The 22,927-nt window shown below is 39.6% G+C and overlaps 1 protein-coding gene across 2 annotated transcripts in view; it reads left to right on the top strand.

The window, feature by feature from the left end:
• LOC132516835 (cAMP-specific 3',5'-cyclic phosphodiesterase 4D) overlaps positions 1 to 22,927 on the top strand; it is a 287,805-nt gene that overhangs the window by 229,258 nt on the left and 35,620 nt on the right. The window contains exons 1-2 of one of the 2 annotated variants that reach the window (XM_060142978.1): positions 2,882 to 3,499; positions 3,586 to 3,698. In XM_060142978.1, the coding sequence (XP_059998961.1) occupies positions 3,684 to 3,698 (15 nt within the window). In that variant the 5' untranslated portion in view covers positions 2,882 to 3,499; positions 3,586 to 3,683. Of the gene's footprint in view, positions 1 to 2,881; positions 3,500 to 3,585; positions 3,699 to 22,927 lie in introns of those variants that run through there. The other variant, XM_060142977.1, reaches the window with a different exon arrangement.

Raw genomic sequence — 22,927 nt, 5'->3', positions numbered from 1 at the left:
TTGGGGTTAAAATTCCTAAAAGTTAAGCTTTAACACTGATCCTGAAAAACTGTGGCTAACCGTATCGCCTATAAACCTAGGAATTTGGAAAAAGTAGTATTCTCAGCTCTATGCTAATATCAACAGTAATTCTTTATTTGAGCAACAGTTTTATAGAACAAACTGTTCTTTGCTCTGTTGTTAGTAATTATTTTCTTACTTATTGGTATGTAGGTGTGCTCTGGTCTTTTTTTTCTTTTTTCTTTTTTCATTCCCCAGATTTATACAGTGCATGCAGAAGTAGTTAGAACTTAAAATACATACACAATAAAGGTGTTTAAAAATAAAACAAAATAAAATAAAATACATACACAGGCCACATTCTTATTGTACTCAAATGCTGATTTTGTCAAAATGACTAATCTATGATTGGGACGTAAAGTAGACCTTCTGAAACAAGCTGTCCCTCTTGTCGCTGTACTGCCTTCTTAAGAGCAAGTCCTGTATTTAAGTACATAATGTCTTGAGGCATTGAAACTTGACTGAATTACTTCTTCACTATTACAATTAAAAATTAAACACTGGGCTTCCCTGGTGGCGCAGTGGTTGAGAGTCCGCCTGCCGATGCAGGGGACATGGGTTCGTGCCCCGGTCCGGGAAGATCCCACATGCCGCGGAGTGGCTGGGCCCGTGAGCCATGGCCGCTGAGCCTGTGTGTCCGGAGCCTGCGCAACGGGAGAGGCCCCAACAGTGAGAGGCCCGCGTACGGCAAAAAAAAAAAAAAAAAATTAAACACTGAAGTGTAATACGTGGTGCCACATCCTGCTAGGTCCAAGGCCTATATTTCTGAAAAGCTTTGAGGAGTTGGTGAAGATGGGAGGGGGACTGGGAAGTCCCCCTGGGGCTCAGACTTTGGAAAAGTTGGAGAGCAGGGGAGAGGAACACGGAACACCAAGCCTTTGAGGTGTGGAGAGGGAATTCCTGGCTTCTAGATATAACCAGTGACTGGAAAGATGGCAGTGAACAAATCCTAGATACAATGGTCATGCATCTTTAATCCATTGGATGAGCTAACTATGGGTAGCCCAAATCAAATCACCTAAAATAAGTTAATTTCCTCTTAAAATTCCTACATCCTTATTTTATACCTTGGAAAAAAAAAGCCAAAATAAAACCATATAGTACATGTACTTCCATCACAGCTAGGTAATGCTATAGTTGCATATGGAAGATATTAAGTAAAATGAAAATGTGTTATGGTCATAGGCTTAATTATTATTTGTGATCTTTAGGGTATGGGATTACAAGGAACTTTCTGCATTACATCTTTGTGTAATGTTTCAAATTTTATAAAAAGCATGTTCTAGTTTTATATACTTAATCAGGGAAAGGCTATACAGATAAAATACTTTATACTTACGATTTAAGATTATCTTTAAGGCTTTTCCTTTTGTTGGGGGAAAAGTTCCAATCACACTTTAATTCACCTGGCAAGGTTAGGTAGTTGTTGTTCCCCAAAAGTATATATTTACAGAGATTGGTGCAGGAAAAAAAAAAGTGGAATAAAAGAGGCAATTTTTAACCTAGAGTTCCCAAAGTGAATAGAAAACAGTTCAAGAATCCCTGATAATAATAAGCCACATGGCCCATGTAACAAATACTTTGTAAGTTATTCTAACTTTTACAAATGTTATATAAAAACCTATCTGGAAAATCCCAGGAGCCCGAGATTCAGTCCATGAAATTTTTTGTTGTGCCACTCATCATTTATGGAGTCTAAATTTCAAGGGCAGAATTTCTTCTTCAATACCTGTATATTCGAAGACCAAGGAAAAGGATCTCACCAACTTCATGTAAGCTTTTCAGTGTATTCTTTCTAATTGACAGTAACAAAGTTTCATAAGATGGGCTTTTGGGAGTTTGGATGTTTTCCCTCCTCTAACAGGTTCACTTACCTGCACACTAATATAGTGAAGTTCTCTGCAATTGATCCCTTACTGTAGACCTCCCCCAGGGTCAAATTTTGTAAATAGAACCTGCTTCCATACGCTGTCTTTGGATGTGGTCTTTCCATTTTCTCACGTTTGTAGTTTTTCCTGTGCACGGTGGGTAGAAACACTCTTCCAGACTCTTCCCATTGGCATCGAAACCATCCCGGTCCCTGATTTGCAATTCCACTGACGAAGGAAGCATGTATGCAGGACGGGCGTAAATTGCCCATACGGCGTGCTGCATTCACATTGCTCTTCCTTTACTGTAACTCTTAGACAATTCTGAATGTGAAAACACACCATATTGCCAAATCTGTGAATTCTAAGGCGTTCATATCCACAACATTGTATGTTTTTGTTTGCTTGCTTATGTCCATCCCGAAATTTAGACGTATGGTTCTTAGCAGAGGCTGGGCTAGGAACTGAGGGTCTGGTCTTAATAGAAATACTTTTGATTGCACAACCACCCTGTCCTCTTGAAGTAGGTAAATCCTAAACCCTCAGAAACGAAGCCTCAGAAACACTAAAACCCAAACCCACACAAACGGTTGCGCGGGTCCTAAATAACCATCTTGTGCCGCCCGTCGGGCTCCCCGGCGAAAGCTCGCCGGAAGCACGGGACAGTGGAGACGCGGAGGCTCGGGCCGTCTGGGCAACCGGGAGGGCCTCGGCTTGGCTGGGCGCGCGGGGTCCCCGCGGGGCAGGTGCGCCGTCGCGCGCGCGTGCGCCCCAGGGCCCGCCTGAGCCCCGCGGCGGGCGCGACCCCGGGCGGCGGGCGAGCCGGCGGCGGGCGCTCCACGCCGGGTTTTCCGCCGCTCCCCTCGCCCCGGCCCCCGGCGGCAGCACTAACACACACTCTAGCGCCCGCGCCTCCCCAGCCGGGCTTCGGAGCGAGCGGCGCGGGGCCACGCGGGGTGATGCTTAGGCGAGGCGGTGGGGCGGCGGGGGCCCCTGGCGGGCCGTGGCTCCGGGCGATCTCGGCGTGAGAGAGCCGAGGAGGAGCCGGGCGGCGCCAAGGGCCGTGCGGGGCGCTAGGGGTAGTGTTCCCGGAAAGCCGCGGCGATGGAGCCGCGCTGCGCCCGCCGCCGGAGGAGTTGAGAAAGAAAACAGGAAACGTGGTGGCTGCGCACCCGGCCGCGGCTGATTCATTCGCTTTGAGTGAAGGCTCGGCAGGAGGGGCGGGCGCGGGGCCGCGGCTCGGGACCGGGCGCCGCGCAGATCGCGCCGTGGACCAGACGCTCCCTCCGCGGGGCGGGCTCCCGGGCGCGCGCGCCATCCCCTTCGCCGTCCTCCGGCACCAGGACTTCTTCAAAGTCGCATCTTGAGGGTTTTGGTCCGTGTAGAAGTTGGCTTGCCGCACTTGGCGCGCCCTTCCTGGACGCCGAACAGAGACGCCAAGCTGGAGAGGGCGTGCGTTCCCGAGGCCAGCCGCACCGTTAGCAGAGCCCCGGCCCCCGTCGCGGTGCCCGGCTCGTCAATATGAAGGAGCAGCCCTCATGTGCGGGCACCGGGCATCCGAGCATGACGGGGTACGGCAGGATGGCCCCCTTTGAACTCGCCGGCGGCCCTGTGAAGCGCTTGAGAACTGAGTGCCCCTTTCCCTATCTCTTCGCAGAGGAGGCCTACCAGAAACTGGCCAGCGAGACCCTGGAGGAGCTGGACTGGTGTCTGGACCAGCTAGAGACCCTGCAGACCAGGCACTCCGTCAGTGAGATGGCCTCCAACAAGGTAAGCCCCGGCTCGGCTCTCACCGAGGCTCCTAGGCTGCTGATTCCCACGCCGGGGAAATACATACAGGGGTTTGTCACACTCACTGCATTTTGGCTCCCTTAGAAGGAGGTTCCTGATGCCATGCCTTCCCTCTCTCTCTCTATTCACTCCAGAGAAATTAAACATTTTGCAAAAGCAACTTTGACATAGTTTGACTGCAGTACCCCCAAGGCACTGTTCGTGTGTGTGTGTGTGTGTGTGTGTGTGTTTGGAGGGGGTACTTCTAAGTGACACTTTGCCCTTGCAACAGAAACCGAGTCTGGTCTACAGGCAACCCATGTTGTAGGGTATTCTTGGGATTCCCAGTGGAAAATAAGAGTTACTAGAGGTCAGTGCAATCCCTTGGATGTCACCACCTACTGAACTCAAACGCAGAAGAGTTCACTGAACTTGGAACCTTAACCCCCATTTATCTAAGTGTCAGGGTACCCGGTAAGAACTGAGCCTTTATCTTTTTGCTTGGCCATATGTGTCCACAGGGGACGTCAAAGTTAAGGTTCATTGTGATCACTGCCTTTGTTTCCATGAATCTTGGAGAAAGAGTCCAGTTTTCTGAGGTTATTTAGTTACAGTGATGCTTCAATGGGGCATTTGTGCCGTATGCCAAGGTGCTGGTCTTGGTGGATAGTGGAGGTTTGAGGGCTGAGAATCAACCCTTAGCCTGGCACAGCCTTAAAGCAAGGTAGAGTGTTGTCAGTTTTGGTGTATTTTTTGGAATTCCTTGTTTGTTTTTTTTTAAAACAATCTTCAGTTATGTAAGGACATAATTGGGATTATGTATGTTTTTAATGATTGTTTGGCTCAGGGGATAGGAAAGGAGGCATGGGCATGTTGGATGCAGGTGGCTGAGGGATTTAGCCAGTAAGGACTGGTAACTTTGTGTGGTGATTAATAACAGTTGCCCCTAAAGATATTTAAAGATCTTTGGCCACCTATTTACAAGGTCAGGAAGGTATACCATTTTACTGTTTATCTACATGCACATATTTTTCAGAGAGCTATGCTTTTTTTTTTTTTTAGTTTACTATAGTTTTTATCCCACCTTTTTTTTTCTCATGCAGCTTTAAAAAATATCATAGCATATCACCCACTTGATTGTCTTATCTGTTGACAATGCTTATACAGACAGCATGGTTTTTAAGTAAAAAGTTAGCTTCAAATAAGATAAAAAGGATGCCCCAGTCACTATCTGAGGGCACTAATCTACCCGTCAGCACACTGACCTACCCATATGCACACTGATGATCAAATCTGTATTTTTTGTTTCTGTCATTGAAGCCTCGTTTCTAAATTTGGTGTGGCTCCGCGTCAAAATGATGGGTTATTACTCTCTTACTCCCTGCCGTGGCATCAGGTGCCATTGTTCTCATCTGGCTAACAAATTCTTAGTTTGTTGATTCATTTTATAACATATAGATTGTTCTTTCATAATTTGGTTCATAATAGCAGTAGACATATGCTGAGTATCTCCAGTGTCCTGAACGCCGAATGGGACCATTCTGCAGTGGGCCTGAGTTCTTATTCTCTTGTCTGATTAATTCTGTGTCGTAAAAGGAAAAACCAGAAGGCACCAAAAGATGTGCAAGCCTTTGCTTATATTTTCGAGATGATTTGACAGTACTTTTGCAGCACAATGAACCTCAGCAGCTACAATTACTTTCCTGCTAATCCATACTCTTAATGATGAGACCTCTATTTGAATTTAAAAATTAACATGAAATCTAATCATGTACTGTAAATGACTTCAACTGTCAAGTATTAATTTATCTATACTTTAAGATGAAAAAATAAAACTTGAGGTCACAGTGATTGGTCAAAATGATTTCTTTCTTTTAAGGGCATTTCTTTCTTTTAAAATTCCTGTCTTTTAAAGACAGGGATTTTTTTTTTTTAATCTTTATTGTGAAGGCCCCTCAGACTTTAGGTTAATTTACAGGTTTAGTGTAGGAGGTGAATTTATTTGGTTGAAGTGCAATCTAGGTTAAGTAAGAAAAGACTTTTTCAAAATATAGTCATTCTAGCTGTGTTTATGTCTTGTAAGATTATTGACATGACACTTTTTTTTTTTACATCTTTATTGGAGTATAATTGCTTTACAATGGTGTGTTAGTTTCTGCTTTATAACAAAGTGAATCAGTTATACATATGTTCGCATATCTCTTCCCTCTTGCATCTCCCTCCCTCCCACCCTCCCTATCCCACCCCTCTAGGTGGTCACAAAGCACCGAGCTGATCTCCCTGTGCTATGTGGCTGCTTCCCACTAGCTATCTATTTTACATTTGGTAGTGTATATATATGTCCATGACACTCTCTCACTTGACACTTATTTTTAACATTAAAAAATTCAACTCAGCTGAAGCTGTTGATTAAACTTTTCATGTCTAATTCATTCATTTCTTTTTTTTTAAAAACCCATTCATTTCTAAATGAGTGCTAAGCTCCTGTGACTTTTTATAGATGAAAACGGATTAGCATAGAAGGAAAAAGAGCTCTTGGTAAAGGTTGTAAAGTTACCCTTCAGCCAGATAACAAGGGCACAAATAAGTCACATCCACATGAGCTGTAAACTGAGTTGGAGCAGCTGGTCTAAAGGTCCCCAGGAGTGATGCCGAACCTAAGTCTGAACTGGAAATGTGACAACTTGCGTCACATGTCCGCTAAGTTGTCGAGCATCTCTTAAGTGTGAATGAATAGTCTGAAACATTGCTTTTGATTATTAGTCTTATTGCCATCCATTCTTTTCACATGTACTTGTTCGAACCAAACCAGTGTTTCCCTTGAAAAGTCATGAAGTTTTTCTTTGTTTTCTTCTCTTTTTCAGGCTTAAAAAAAAAGTACTCTAATAGATTAAAATGACACAATAAAATAGTAGTAAGAAATCAGGATTTTTAAGTGATTATGTAGAGAAAATATTTATTATGGAGGTGGATTTGGGTGTTAGGAAGAAGGAAATTGATTCCTCAAACTCATTTAACAAATTGGGTTAATGAATTCTTCATATTTTAAAAAATCTTAATAGAAGGAATCTGAACTATTAGCAGTTTTTAAATGATGCTTTAGAAGCAACTAGATGTATTTCCTGATTGGGATTGTATTGTGCATAATGCTTATTGATGGTATTGAGATAGGAAAATTATTGAATTTTTGGCCACTGCCAACATTGGCTATAATACATGTAGGATGCTTGTACCAAGTAGGGTAAGAGACTCCAGATGGCATTTAGTTTGAGAGGTTAAATCTACAGCATTTAGCCTAATAAGCCCATTAATCTGCCCAAGATTTGTACAGATTTCCTTTGAAACCTCACTGCTAGAGTTAAGAGAGGTTTTGGTGAGGTCTCAAAGCTTTGGAGGCAGACAGACCTGGAAGTTGAATCATGGTTTTGTTCCTTACTAGCTGAGTTACATTAGAGAAATGACAAACTTTTTTTAGCTTCGGTTTCCTTAGCATAAGATGAGCACAATGATATCTATTTCGAAAGGTCAGTGTAAGAATTTGAAAGAATATGTGTGAAATAGTTAGCTAATAAATAGTGTCTGATAGGGACTATACCTGCCATTATTGGTATTATTATTGAAGGTTTAGGTTAAACTTGATTGGTTGCCTACTTGGCTAAAATATTTTTTTTACCATTCAGTTGTCATTTATACTTGATGTTTTAAGTTTCATGGATTTTTATAATACAGTTCTTAATAACTGTCTTTAGTGCACAGTTCTGTATTGTAAAAAATGCTTAAATTATATTTATACTTTTTTTAGTATAATATAGACACAAACATTTTGAAGTTCTAAATAGAAGCTTAATCTTTTCTTAAATTTCAGCTACAGAATTCCAGACAGCTAAATACTTTTTCTCTGTTATTCTAAAACTGAAAAAACAGCACTGATTAATTTTGAGAAAATATTAAATATAATGTGGAATTGGTAGGTACATTTCCATCCTTTTGTACAGGTCTTGCAAAGCTAAAGTAACTTTTTAGACTGTTTTTAAGGCAGAATAGCTTCACAGTGTTTTTGGTTACCTTTCTCTCATAGAAAGTAAACTTGAGGATGTGAGGAGTGCAGGCTAGGACCTAAGCCTCAAGGTTATGCTGTGGAACCCTGTAACTTTATTCTCTTGTGACCTAATAATGCACATTTCACCACATCTTCAATGTAGGTGTGGCGATGTTTGAAGGAGAAAAAATCATCTTGATTTTCCCCCAAAATATACTACTATAAAAATGTATTGTTTCTCCTCTCTAAATTTGGGGCAGTTCCGAGGCTTGGCATTGCTGGAACCTACCATGCTTCAAGCTGAAAGTCTGCCTTGAAGTTAGGATTCAGGCATCCTTCTAAGAGACTTAAGGTTTTTCTTTAGTTCTTTCTAGACGTACGTAGGTAGGCCAGCTTTGCAAATGTGAACATGACTTTTATATGGAATTTAGTTTGTCTGTTTGGTTTTTAACAAAGATCTCTATCATGTTTCTGTTGCCTATAAATTAAGTTGCTTTTCTGGGGTGCTTAGTGTTTTTGCACTCTGCTCCCCCTGCTGCTTTTTAATAGTCAATGCATACGTAACATATACTACAGCTTTCTGTGACTGCTGGTATATTTTCTTCTGGGCAAGAGTGGTCCTGGAATGAATATAGAATGTTCATAGAAGTGGCTAAATCTTAAGATTTTTCAGCATTACATGATTATAAGATAGCTCAGAACAGAAATAACTGTTTAATTTTGCTGAGAAGGAAGGTGAAACTAGTTGGAAAAGGCATTTTAATTTTATGAAGAGCAAATAGCAAATAACAGTCATTTACTTCAAAATATTAAAACTTATTGACATAGTCATACAGAGTTGTTGAGAGTTAATCAGCATACCTAAAGGAAAACTCTAAATTTTAAAAGAAAACATCTTTCGTAAATATAGAAATTCAGCTTACTGATGCTTTGAGTTTGCTATCTGCTTTTTCACCTACTTTATAAAAGTAGATTTACCAAAGATTTATGTTGTTTACATATAGAGCCTTAAAGTTAATATGACAGATTGTGCATGCTTATTTTTATGATCACTGTTTAAAAAATATTTTCTTTGCTTTTATTTTAAGTAACAATAGAAAGAGGGAAGCACTTTTAACAGATATTTTTATGTTTCATTGAATAGTGAAGCCCTTGACTTGAACTTAATAAAACAGTAAAGATTAAAGCAAATCTTTATTTATCTCTACTGTCATCAACTCAGTTTCTGTATCAGTATTTAGTGGCAGTAAGCTTAAATATCCTTAACATTTAATTATCAAAAACTTCTATTTTTGTGATTCAGTAAATTAGTCATTACTTGAGAAATTGCTTTCAGTTATTGCATTTTGATTTAATTATAGGAAAGCGGTAACTTCTTGTCTCAGAGTGTTATGAACTATGTCTTTTTTTTTTTCCAAAACAAAAGGCTTGGCCAAGATAAAATAGCACTTTTCCCAGTGTATGAATAGATTAAGCACATTTTTTCCCCAAATAGCAAGGATGATAGGTAATGATTTTGTTCAATTTAAGAAGATTCCTATGATAGCCATAGATTGTAGCTATTCCATAAGATACGTATAATTATGGCAGATGTGAAATGCTGATAATGATTTTCAGTTGATCCATAAAATACTATGTAGAATCTGATTTTCTCTTTTTCAGAAAGAAACCAATCCTTTTAAACTGCAAATAGCTGGAGTCTATTTTGTGACAGCATAGCTCTGCCAGGGCTAGCTCTGTACCTGGCTAGTTGTGATAGTTGAATTGGCACTTTTAGCCTGAGATCTTTCTAGGAAATAGAGCATGGGTAGCCCTTTAGTTTGCTGTTCACATTAGTTTTAAAAGACATTTTAAGAAGGCATTTTCTTTTATTTACTCTAACAGGGATTAGGATGGGGAGGGGTGAGCCTTCCAGTTTGCTTAAACAACAAAAAATTCTGCTTTGTTCATCGGGAAATTCGTTAAATTGGATTACCAACTGCAGTGATCATAGCTTTATTATCCTTTACACTTAGAGAATATTTTATCTTTCATGAAGTATTTTTCTTTGTTATTATTGTTTACTATTCTGGGTTTTTTTTTGTGCCTGTTTTGCTGTGTTTTGTGTGTGATGGGGATGAATGGTATTTACTCTTTCTCCTGACATATACACCAATGCTTATGGCAGCTTTGTAGACTGGAAAGGACATAGATGTTTTTCGTCAGGTGGACTTGGTTTCAAATTCTAGCTCTGCTGCTTCCTACCTAATGTTTTGGGGAACATGCCTCACTTCTCTGAATCTTAATTTCTTCATTTCTAAATGGACATAATAAAAGGGGAAAATAAAATTGAAGGTTGTTAAGAGCATTAGATAGAATATATAGAAAGCTCACTTTGCTGAATAGCATATACTGGCTGCCTAATAAATTACGTGCAGTTTATTCTAACCCTAGACTATATTGGAAAGGAGAGACTAAGAAAAACCATGTGTCATATACTCCTTGTAATATAAGAACATCATATTTTTCAGAAGAAAACTGTGACCTTTATTCTATAATAAATAACAAGTCAAAATTAGTGTTCTCAGACTTCCTGTGTACATTCATAACTACTATATGTTAAATGCTTTCATTTAAAGCATTTATTTTTTAAAGTTAAATGTCCACCTGAGTGCCTCATTGTAAGCAAGGAATTACATGAAATCATGGATTTGATGTTCTAGTTATTTTTTATTATAATATTATAATATTAAAATGTTATTCTTTAATATAATGTTCTAATTTTTTTAATATACATTGAAATTAATTTGTAACAAAATGAGAAAATACTCATCCACGCCACCTTAAAGCATGTTACTTACCACTCACAGACAATGGGCATACTTTTCATTGTACTAGTCTAAATTGGCAGTAAGAACCATCTGGGGAGTCAGTTTTGGTTAGAAAGGTATGTCTGTTTTAAACAACCTATGGTTTTTCTTCTCTGCCATTAATGGGATTTCCCCACTAGAGGAGAAAATGCCAACTATCATCAGCAGAAGTCTTCCCATTCCTTAGGCATTCATTCCGCAGGCAGAATGGTCTATGGATTTAGAGCACTCTCCTGCAGCCAGACTGCCTGCATTGGATTCACTCTCCGCCCTTTACTAAATCTAAATGGGACAATTTACCTTCTGTGCTTCAGCTTCCTCTTCTGTTAAAGCGTTACTGTGATGATTTAATGAATTAAAAGATGGAAATTGTCTAGACAGAGTCAGGAACATAGTGGGTGCTCAATAATGTTAGGTCCTTTATATCCATCTATAAAGGAATATCATCTTTCTTTTCTTATTTTGTGGGGTGAGAGTTAGAGAAGGTGTTTGTTTGCCATCCTGAGACTTATGCTTCCAGTGACCTTTTAAGAGAGAATGGTGGCCTCATGATGTTGATGTGAACCAAATAGGACTCTTGGAATGTTTCATTTGCTCTTCTCCCCATCAATGACTTTTCATGGAGTTTACCTTTTGTTTCTTTGTGTAATTTTATGGTAGAGCCCATCAAACTGGCCTGAGGTTTTCTCAGAGTATCTAAAACTCTCTAAGCTGTTTCTAGCAGAAATACCTAAATAGTGGATAATAGTCCAGTGACTTTTTTTTCATAAATGAATGCACCCTGTTATTCCTCTGAATGAGACTGAAAGTAACCCAGGCACAGAATCTCTTATTAACACTTAATGTTAAGAAAACTGTGTTCAGGACATAGCCTTCCATGGCACTTCTCAGCAACTTTACCATCAAGTATATGCAAACATTTCCTTGTTCAGTCAGCCAAGAGAACCTAAAGCAATGACACCCCAGTAGCATTGAACACATCTAGCACCCTCATCTTGGTTTCTAATACCATTCTCCAATAAAAGGAACCAGGACTCCTTGAAGGAGCTGATTCTAGAACTGGGGCAGGAAATGAGGCTGGAGCCATGTTGCAGTTCCAGAAAGTAAGGAAGTGGCCAAACACATGTTGATGGGAACATATCAAAGGGATACAAGAACAAATTGAAAGAGCTCCCAGTTCCCAGCTGGAACTATTTGATCAAGAAAATAAACTAGTGTTGAAATACAACTCAAGGTATAAAACAAATAGCCATGAGTTCAACTGATATAATTTATTGAATAACTAATTAAATGGGGGGAAGAGACAAATCCCTTGTGCTGAAGAATTCCAAATAATTTATGTATATACTCTGCTCTCAAGGAAGGAAAGTATAACTCTCCACTCCTTAAGTGTGGGCTGTGCATATTGACTTCCTTCCAAAAAGCACGATGTGGAAAGAGGGAAAGAGTACCTCTACTGTGGACAAACCTGATAAACACACACTACCTCAGCCAGTGATCACAGTCGACATCAACGGTGATAAGTCAGGTTGTAGTAGGTACCCTTGATATGATCTGATGAAAATGGTACTGACATCTGAGTTTTTTCTACCAAAAGCATATAACCCCACTCTAATCATGAGAATAACATCAGATAGTTCCTAGTTGAGGGACATTCTACAAAATACCTGACCAGTACTCCTCAAGACTATGAAGGTCATCAAAAACAAGGAAAATTTGAGAAACTGTCACAGTCAAAAGGAGCCTAAGGAGACATGCTGACTAAATGTAATGTATCCTGGATGGAATCCTGGAACAGAAAAGAACATTCGGTAAAAACTAAGGAAATCTGAATAAAGTGTGGGCTTTAGTTAATAATAATGTATCAATATTGGTTCAATAATTGGGACAAATGTATCCTATACTAAAGTAAGATATTAATAATAGAGGAAACGGGGTGTGGGGCATATGGGAACTCTCTGTACTTACTTTCACAATTTTTCTGTAAAACTGAAGCTTTTCTAAAATAAAAGTTTTATCAGACAAATCTTAACCATCCTTTAGGGTCTACCTGCAATGCTGCCTCTCCTGTGAAGCCTTTTCTGTCCTGTCTTCTCCCATGTCTCCCATCCCAGCCTCCCCTAATTGGGTGTAATGTCTTCCTTCTTTGACCTTCTACAGGACTTTATTTGTAGTTCTTTTAACTCTCCGTACAATATTTGTTTCTTTGTTTTATTCCTGTCACATTTACACTAGGTCATTAGTCTTCCTCGTTTGCCAGCCCCCATCACATGGGACACAAGGCCATATTGAATAGGTGCTCAATAAACATTGGGTGAATTGTATGAATGGTGTTGTGGTGGTGATTCTGGAAAAGCACCATTCAGTGGTTCTGATCTCAGTGCGGTAGGAATCATCACTGATCAATCTCAGGGACTAAGTTTATTTTTACTCATCTAAGCCCTAAGGCTTAGAAGATAAAAATTCTTCTTCCTGTATGGGTAATAGCTTCAACTTTATTGTTTGTCAGACCCTTTGCAAGGGAGTTACTGAACATTAGGTCAAATAATTGAAGAAATTTATCCTAATTTTTCTAATTATCACTTGAGTGGAATTAATAGAAATTAGTAAAATGAAAATATACTCTGTTTCTGCCTACCACTTAGTTTTTTGGTAGTTTTGGTAGTATTTAGCATAATCAGTATTTCAAAGCTGAAATACTGAAATACTGTTATCCATTATTTATCTCACACTCAAGCCTTATGTGTTAGAACTAAAGGAAGCAGAAGTGATCATTTGTCTGGCTTATCTCAGTTAGAAAACGAGGCCCAAAACTTGTCCACGTCCACCTATAGTTAGAAATCTCCTGACTTCTTACGTAGAAGTTCATTTTCTAGAGGCTCTCTGCACCATTTGGAGTTTTGTATGCAGCCTTTATCTCCACTCATATTCATAAATTGTGGGAGGGAGATACAACTTTTTATCTTTGAATGTGTTAACGGAATACAAGCCGTGTTTCTGATAAGTTATATGGATTCAATAACTGTTCAAGTACATAACCAGTGAATTTTCTATCCAGCCACTAGGAATACTGAAGTGTCCTACATGGCTTCTAGCCCAAACCCAGTGAGTGTCAATATATCATTTTGTAGTTGGTCATATAAATTAGTACTGGATGCATGGTGTTGGTTAAAGTAAATGCCATTTTTCACCTTGGATTGGTAGACAGGGTCTGTACATGATAGTTGATATCTTGCAAGCAAGTGGCTTTTCTGTTATTGACAAGAGTCCTGATCATTTCACACTTAAAAATCTCTTTCCTGCTTATAGATGCTCATCAGAAATTTTAGCAGTTTATGCTGGGTTTAGTTTCATCTCATTTAAATTAAAAGTTTGTATTATACAGACAAAAACCATACAAGTCATATTGATGGCCTTAAGCTGTTCTCTCTCCATTGTACCTGTTTCAGCAATAACATTCTTCTTATAGGTTTGTTCCCAGTAAAAATGACATATCTGAATACTTTCCCTGCTAGCCTGGGAAGAAAAGGTTGTGTTTGTTGGCTTTTGCCTGTTACAGAGTATTCTGTACAGTTTTACCCAGGTCGTGCTTGGGCTCCTGGCAGCATCTCTGGTCTGCTGCACTGTAATCCCTATTGTGGCAGCCTCTGACATTTATTGCTGGCAAGCAGTGTGCTTGCAGACATAGATAGGCACCATAATAGGAAACACCTCGGCCTGTCATAAACAGGTCTGGAGAGTAGAAAGCAAGGCCTGACAGGGATGTGTCCATAGCGAACAGGCAAAGATGAGGCTGACATTGTGCAGTAAGTCGAGGCTGATGTCTGTCTTCTTCATTTCAGAAAATAACCAGCTGATTTTTAAGGCTGCTTTTCCATTGTTGGCATAGCAGTGTTTTGGTTGCTTTGTTTTTTGTTTTAGACCGAAACATGAGTAAAGACATCTTAAATAATACTCTCCAAAATATTTTGAGAGGATACATCAAAATGTTTTCCTATTGCTAGTCTCCTTCTAATTCTACCTGATCGTTCCAATCCATACCCATTAGGGAGAAGGAACAGCTATTTCATTACAGTGGAAAATTACTTTTTAAAAAAGAATCATATAAAAATAAAATTATCATGTGTATATTTAAAGAATTATAAATTATACTGAATTATAAAGAAAAGAGCATTTCTTAGGTGACTTTTTTATGCCTTTACATCAAGTTCAAAGTTTAGAAAAGGAGTACATTCTTTGACCAAGAACGGTTCTATTTTATATTCGCTAGGTTTTTTTTTCAAGTCTCAGAAAAATAATGAGCTACAACTTTAACAATGATGAGCTTTGTCACAAGAATTTAGGAAGAAGATAAATTTCAAAATTGAAAGGACTTTAACAGTTTTTAATAAACAGATAGAAATGCCCTCATGGGTGCTTTAAATATATATGTGTCATTTCATTATTTGCTAGGAACCTTATTTCACAAAAGAGGTTCAAGACTGCAAAGGATGAAAAAGCTGTAATTTTGCTAAAAAGAGCATATTAAAATTTAGATAGACACAGGTGAAAGTCTTGAACTTTTTGTTTTTTTTAGATTAGGTGTTAGGTGGCTGTTTGCTGACCTGCCCCTTCCCTTTTTTTTTTTAGTAAGCACCGATCTTGTTGTACTTTTTTATTTTGAAGATTTCAAGTCAGTTTCAACAATATGCTCTGATAAGAATGAAACTAATTAATATTATCTTTGATACACACATTGATTTTCTGCTCTTTGTTTTCTCAATCTTATATTCTCAGTGTGGTCTCTTAGATCTCCGTAAGGGTAAGTGATAATGAGGTTTTAAGAAATCATAGGAATTTTTATTTACTAGAAATAGCCTTATTTCTTTAATATGCATCAGGAAAGATTAGTTTACTTTCTCCTGGAAGATACTGTTTGGGCCTACATCTTAATTTTTCTAGATAGTGTTAAAAAGCAGTAAAATAATAAAGGGTACATAGTCGAAGAGCCAGAAGAGGGCTTGCATCATTATAGGCTGAATATTCGGTCCCTGTATGAGAGGAATTTGTTCTCTCCAAAGTAGAATTCAGTGGAAAAATTACTTGTTGCCCTTTAGCCTTATTTTCAAACATTTTAGCATTATCCATTTGTTAATGTAGTCTTTGTAGTGTTTGACTACACTGATCAGGAGATATCAGTATGTGCCTTACTTTCTGATGTGAGATATGATCCTGATGGTTACTCATACCTCAAACCTTACATTTCTAACTTAGTTCCAGAAACAGTACACTACACACCAAAACATTTTGTCCCATTTTTAAAGATGAAAAACTGAGGCTCAGTTAAACTTGTCCAAGATCCATATGCTTCTTAATAGATGTAAAGATAACTCTTCTTCTGAATGTAGCATCTGGGGGAAGGACTGGGAGATAGGGAAACAAGTGTTTGTTCTCAGGCTGCATTTTCAAAATATGTGCTAATTTATTTATTTAGTGAGTACTAGATTCCAAAATAGCAAGAGCCATTTTAGCAAAATATCAGCCCTAGAGGGAATCCTGTTGTGCAGCTGAGTCTGCCTTTCTTGTTCTTCGTATCATGTCGGGCACAGAGAGGACCTTCCTAGCTCCTAGCTCCTAGCTCCTAGGAAGAGTATGATGGTGGGATGGATGGCTTGTTAGGCTGGGAGTCAGCCTAGCAGTCAGGTGGTAAACAGGGCACAGATGTACAATGAAGGATAAAAGGGTCAGTGGATGAGAAGACCAAGTGACTAAAGCAGATCTGAAATTCTGAGCTGGCGGGGGTTTGAGGTGGAGGCAGATAGAATTGGATGGGCTGAAGCTTAATAGTGGGGAGGGCGGCAGCAGATAGAGAAGGTATAGAATGAACTCGGGGAAGGTGTAAGCAGGTATTAGGATTTTTTAAATGACCTATTACTATGGAGTTGCCTTGGAGGTTTGTTTTCTTATTGGGACAAAATGGGAAAGGAAGCTGGGCTCGTGGATAGAGTGAAGAGTGAAGATTGAAGGAAAGAAAAGTAGGAAGGCATATTAGACAGGAGCAGGGCTGCCCTTGGCTGGAGACAGGCTGACCGCTTCGTGTTCCTGCCCCCCTCCCACCTCAGGAATGCTGAAATCTGGTTGGGATAAACCTTTGGGACAGTCTCAGAGGAAAAAAGAAATCCCAGAGGGGTCACGTGCGGGTGTGAATGTTTAAGAGAGGACAGTCGGCCTTGGGGGTGCGGGGGAGGGAGAGAACCAGCTGGAGAGGGGAGATTTATAGACATAGGGTATTTCACGTGGCGTGAGTCTTTTTTAGCACCAATAGCTGGCATCACCTTCTTCACCTGTTGGCTCCTTGAGTCATGGCCCAGTAGCAGCATGGGTGGGTTGTCACATCCAAGTGCTGGGCCATCCCCTAAGGACCTGTTGCCTCGGAGTGAGGACGTGGGACAGCAAAGTACAAGCTGGAACAGGGTGAGGAGAGACTGAGGCTGATTCACTAATAGTGATTAAGTATTAGATGCCAAGAGAAAAGTGGAACAGAATAGCCGATGACAAATGTGAACCTTTATCTTGATTCTGCTTCAAATCTCGTAAATTCCAACGAGCTTAGCAATTCCTCTTCTGGATATGAACGCACCCCACTAGAGTTGTGGCCTTGGACACTTAAATGGCTTCAACTTCTCTGAGCCTCTGCTTTCTCGGTAAATCGGGATTAACAAAAATCTATCTCACAGGATGGTTATGGGACTTTAAATGAAAACTTATGTCAAGCGCAGAATATGGGGCACACCTCTAATAGGTACTGTGGTCTATCTTTAGTTGGGAAGGGAACTAATTTTAAACTTAAAAGGTGAACTTTATATGCTGCCATATAGGTAACCCAGTGCAACTGGAGCTGGAATCAACAGGCCTGTGCAGATGAGCTCAGAGTATGCATTTGAGATCCTGATCGCCATCACGGTGATTTATGAGCCCTCGTCAGCTTGCATATGGGGTGGCCCACTGAAGTTGTTTACTTTAGTTTCAGCTCGTTACCTAGCATTCGTGGATAGCATATTTTTATTTACGCTCTCACTGACCACTTAACCGTGATTACTTTGAAATAATATGTACGAAGGCAGCCACGAAAGAAACATTAGAGTGGTGAGGGCCTCATGTGGACCTTCTGTCCACTTGGTCTAAAAATTGGCACGTTACTTAGACTTTGCTTTTCCCTCACCCTGGATGACCTCCAAGCCCCCTCCAACTAATTTTTCTGATTCTGTGAAATATTGAGATTTTGATGATTAACAAAAGTGTCAAATATCAATCGATATCAGGTTACTAGATGTCTATTCTTGGGGAAAGAAGAAACACGAACCAAAAATAGAACTCTTTAATCAGTGCACAGATTTAAAATGACAGTTAAGCTGAGAAACAGAGGAATGGATGAAATGACCTTGAACGTAGTTCCAGCCCAGATGGGCTAGTTCCAGTCTGAGTCATGGGTCTGACACTAGCCGTAGCCAGAGAGAGAAGAAATCCCCCAGCCGTGTAGTTGTTATGAGCTGAAAATGAATAAGTGATTGATCCCTTTCCATTTTCCACTTGCTGTCAGCCATTTTGCAGAGAAATCAAACTTTGGTATGCTCAATAAAAAAAGTTCTTCTCTTTTTTAATTCCAAAAATCCTTAGAGGTGGAAGAGATTTATGAGATCAAGCTGTTCACTTGCTTCATTACAGATGAGGTATAAAGGCATAGGAAAGTTAAAGTGACACGACAAAACAGTCCTGTCTTACTTCTGTCAAGGCTTTTGTCTTGTGGGAAATAAAAATTTTTCGTAGTTAGACAAAACCCTAATTTCAGTCTTTATTGATATTATCACCTTCTAATGACATTTTTAGTTCTGTTTTTAGCCAGATACGATTTTCATGTGGGACATAAAACAGGAGGGTTTTTTTTTATTGTTGTTTTGCACCTTTTGACTTCAGATAACCTCAGTCCAGTAGTTAGGCTTTCACTAAGGAATTTTTGTTTTTGCCTGGTTAATGTAGGACATATATCTGCTCCAAAGGCTTTCATAGACGAGATGAGCCTTTTACATGTGTGCGTTTGTATTCAAGTATATAGAAAGAGAGAGAGACACACACACATACATACGTACATAAAAACCAAGACATATAGACATATACATTCAAAGTATAATATGGTAGCCATATTAGTAAGCGTGTTGCATGTTAGAGAGTAATTCATGGTGTTCTGGTCCTGTAGGGGAGCTCAGGGTGTGTTCAACACTAAGGACGAGAATGATTGGGAAGCATCCCAGAAAAAGTGCCACTTAGGCTAGATCTTGAACATAAAAGTTTCATATAGGTTGCCAACGAGGGAGGAGATGATACTCCAGGGGCTGGATGAGGCAGGGTAGGATGGGACACTCCTGTGCATTTACCTTATTGTTTGTGGGAGTGGGTAAGGAGTGGGTGTCCTGTATGAGTGAGCCTTCCTGGAACAGAAAATCTGATTATAGGAACAGAGGCAGGTGTAAAAAATGCAGATTGGGGTCCTGCAATGTAGAGCACCTTAAGTGTCAGACTAAGCCGTTTGCACATTACCCTGTAAGCTCTGAAGAACCGTCGCATTTTATTATCAGGAAAATATTACAAGGAGAGTAACAAAATGATTTTAGAAAGATAAATCTGATGGTAGTATGCAGGATGGATCATACTGAGGAGAAATAGTGAAAGCAAAACAAATCCGTTAGGGAATTAGGCATATAAGTAAGGAGGGCCTGAAATACGGTGGGAAGGAAAAGAAAGGAATGGTTAGGAGAAAGACTGCAGGAAAGGTGGCAGGATATATCAGACTTTCGGGGGAAGGCACTGCAGCCAGAGGAAAGTATGAAATTCTCAACCCAAGTAATAACAGAACTGTGGTTGGAAAATCAGGAAGAGAAGGTTATTTGAAGAGAGTGGGGTGGAAAATATGGCAGTTAAATTTTTAGACATGAAATTGGAGTGAAATTATATATCGAAGTAGAAATATCCTATAGGCCTTCAGTTGTCATGACTGGATTTCTGGTGAAAAGACAGGCAACCTGGGAGTTGCCTGTACAGAATTGATGGTTAAGACCTTCAGGCTCATCTGTAAAATGGGAATAATAATAGTCCTCATAGGATTGGTATTAGGAATAAATGAGATGATGCCAGGCAAGTATTCAGCACTATTCCTGACACATAGTAGACAATAAATAAATATTTATCAATATCAGTCAATAAATATTAGCCATTACTGTTTTCTACTATGCGTTTTAGAGACCCATATAATATGAATTATTAGAACTGGTATTCTGGAAGCTCTATTAAAGCCATCTGTTTGGTGAGTTTTCTTAATACCCCAAATGGAAGTTCATATGTTCTGATTCACATGCTTGCTTCCCTAGCTGTTAAGGGAAAGTGACAGCCCCAGCTGAAATTGCTCACGTTTAACTGTTGATCACTGTAAGACCTGGAGTGTTTTTTTGTTTGTTTTTTGGCTTTGGTTTTTGTTTTATTGTTTTTTTTTTTAAAAATCTTTATTGGAGTATAATTGCTTTACAATGGTGTGTTAGTTTCTGCTTTATAACAAAGTGAATCAGTTATACATATACAGATGTCCCCATATCTCTTCCCTCTTGCGTCTCCCTCCCTCCCACCCTCCCTATCCCACCCCTCTAGGTGGTCACAAAGCACCGAGCTGATCTCCCTGTGCTATGCGGCTGCTTCCCACTAGCTATCTATTTTACGTTTGGTAGTGTATATATGTCCATGCCTCTCTCTCACTTTGTCCCAGCTTACCCTTCCCCCTCCCCATATCCTCAAGTCCATTCTCTAGTAGGTCTGTGTCTTTATTCCCGTCTTACCCCTAGGTTCTTCATGACTTTTTTTTTCTGAAATTCCATATATATGTGTTAGCATACGGTATTTGTCTTTCTCTTTCTGACTTACTTCACTCTGTATGACAGTCTCTAGGTCCATCCACCTCACTACAAGTAACTCAATTTCGTTTCCTTTTATGGCTGAGTAATATTCCACTGTATATATGTGCCACATCTTCTTTATCCATTCATCTGTAGATGGACACTTACGTTGCTTCCATGTCCTGGCTATTGTAAATGGAGCTGCGATGAAGATTTTGGTTCATGACTCTTTTTGAATTATGGTTTTCTCAGGGTATATGCCCAGTGGTGGGATTGCTGGGTTGTATGGTAGTTCTATTTTTAGTTTTTTAAAGAACCTCCATACTGTTCTCCATAGTGGCTGTATCAATTTACATTCCCACCAACAGTGCAAGAGGGTTCCCTTTTCTCCACACCCTCTCCAGCATTTATTGTTTGTAGATTTTTTGATGATGGCCATTCTGACCAGTGTGAGATGATATCTCATTGTAGTTTTGATTTGCATTTCTCTAATGATTAATGATGTTGAGCATCCTTTCATGTGTTTGTTGGCAATCTGTATATCTTCTTTGGAGAAATGTCTATTTAGGTCTTCTGCCCAGTTTTAGATTGGGTTGTTTGGGGTTTTTTTTATGTGACTAGTTAAGGATGTGAACTACTCTTCTGTTTGTTGCAACTTCTGTAATAAAAGCCCTGAGCCGTATTATTTTTCGTCTGCTGCGTCCAGAGTCAAATCAACTTTGAGGGGTTTATAGAGGGCTTTTGAAGAACGGTATTAGCTCGACGTAAGCAAATGATCATTAGCTCAATATCATCTCAATGTTTTAAAACTACATTCGTTCACCCAACGTGGAATGAACTTACACAAGAGTAGAAGAAATCCAGGAGAGGTGGACCTTAATTATGAAGAGTTGTAGGACTCCTGTCTGGGTAGAAGTTTGGACTAGATGTCTTCAGAGGGGCTTTCCAGCATGGACGTAGTCCGCAGAATCCAAGCACTGTCCTCTGTTTGATGAGCCTGCTTCACCTCATGTGTATGGTTGACGTGCTGTCTCACAGGGCATTAGATTCACATTTGGAAGGTCAAGTAAAACAGACTTTGTTGTCTGGTTTTTAGTTGTATTATTTTATTTTGCTTTTCCCTACTATCTTTACTCCCAGAGGCAAAAAGTTTTCCGTTCTCCCCTCCGAAGGATACAGATATAGACAGGTATTTTAGAAGAATAAATGTCATGGTGGTTAATACCAATTTTTATTGAAGTATGAATAAAAATAGATTAAATTATTTTTTTTAACCAGGTTTTCAGGTCTAAGTGCTTTGTTAGAAGGAATATATAGGTGCATCTTAGTTTATGGGCAATTAGAAAAATTGAATTTGTTTTTCAAATATTTTAGTGCCAGTAATTTACTCTCAAGATATAAGAATAATCATGTTTAATGTAAAAAAATTGTTTAAAAGCATTTGAATAAAAATGACTGCTATAGTATTAATGACAATTATCTAACCTTACACTGTATTTTATAGATAAAATACAGTACACTTAAAATATGACAAGACTTCCTTTTCCAGCAAAATGGCAACAGGTATCTAATTTGAATTCCAGGAGAGAATAAAGAGAATGGGGAAGAGGAAATATTCTAGAAGTTCAGTGAATTCCAAGCAGGAAATTTTTTTAAAAGAAACTCACATCCAGAGAAATCACAGAAACAAATAGATCCCAACACAGCCAGAGAGAAGAGGCAGGTTATCTACAAAGAAATAACAATTAGATTGACAGCTGTTTAATTTGTGGGAAGGAGCGGGGGTTCTGATTGGAAGAAATTAAATCACATCTGAAACTTTAGCTGCAAGGGCATTGAGGATGTGGATTTTTCACATGTCCAGCCTCTGGAAGGCTCATAAAAGGAATGTGGGGGGCTTCTCTGGTGGCGCAGTGGTTAAGAATCTGCCTGCCAATGCAGCGGACATGGGTTCGAGCCCTGGTCCGGGAAGATCCCACATGCTGCAGAGCAACCAAGCCCATGTGCCACAACTACTGAGCCTGCGCTCTAGAACCCGCGAGCCACAACTACTGAGCCAGTGTGCCACAACTACTGAAGCCCGCACTCCTAGAGCCCGTGCTCCACAACAAGAGAAGCCACCACAACAAGAAACCCGTGCACCGCAACAAAGAGTAGCCCCCACTCGCCGGAACTAGAGAAAGCCCACGTGAAGCGACGAAGACCCAACTCGGCCAAAAATAAAATAAGTAATATAAATAAATTTATATATAAAAAAAGGAAGGTGGGATGGCTACTGTGCACACCTGTTTACCTTCTGAATCCCACACACTACTAAGTAAGCTACTTCAGAGCAGTTTGCTGACTGACCTTTCCTTAGTACCTGGAACTGTAGCTAACACATAGTTGGTGCTAATTAAATATTTGCTGATTGAAAGGATTAGC

This window comes from Lagenorhynchus albirostris, chromosome 3 (genome assembly GCF_949774975.1).
Source record: "Lagenorhynchus albirostris chromosome 3, mLagAlb1.1, whole genome shotgun sequence".
Lineage (NCBI taxonomy): Eukaryota > Metazoa > Chordata > Mammalia > Artiodactyla > Delphinidae > Lagenorhynchus > Lagenorhynchus albirostris.
This window is presented reverse-complemented; position numbering and strand designations above follow the sequence as displayed.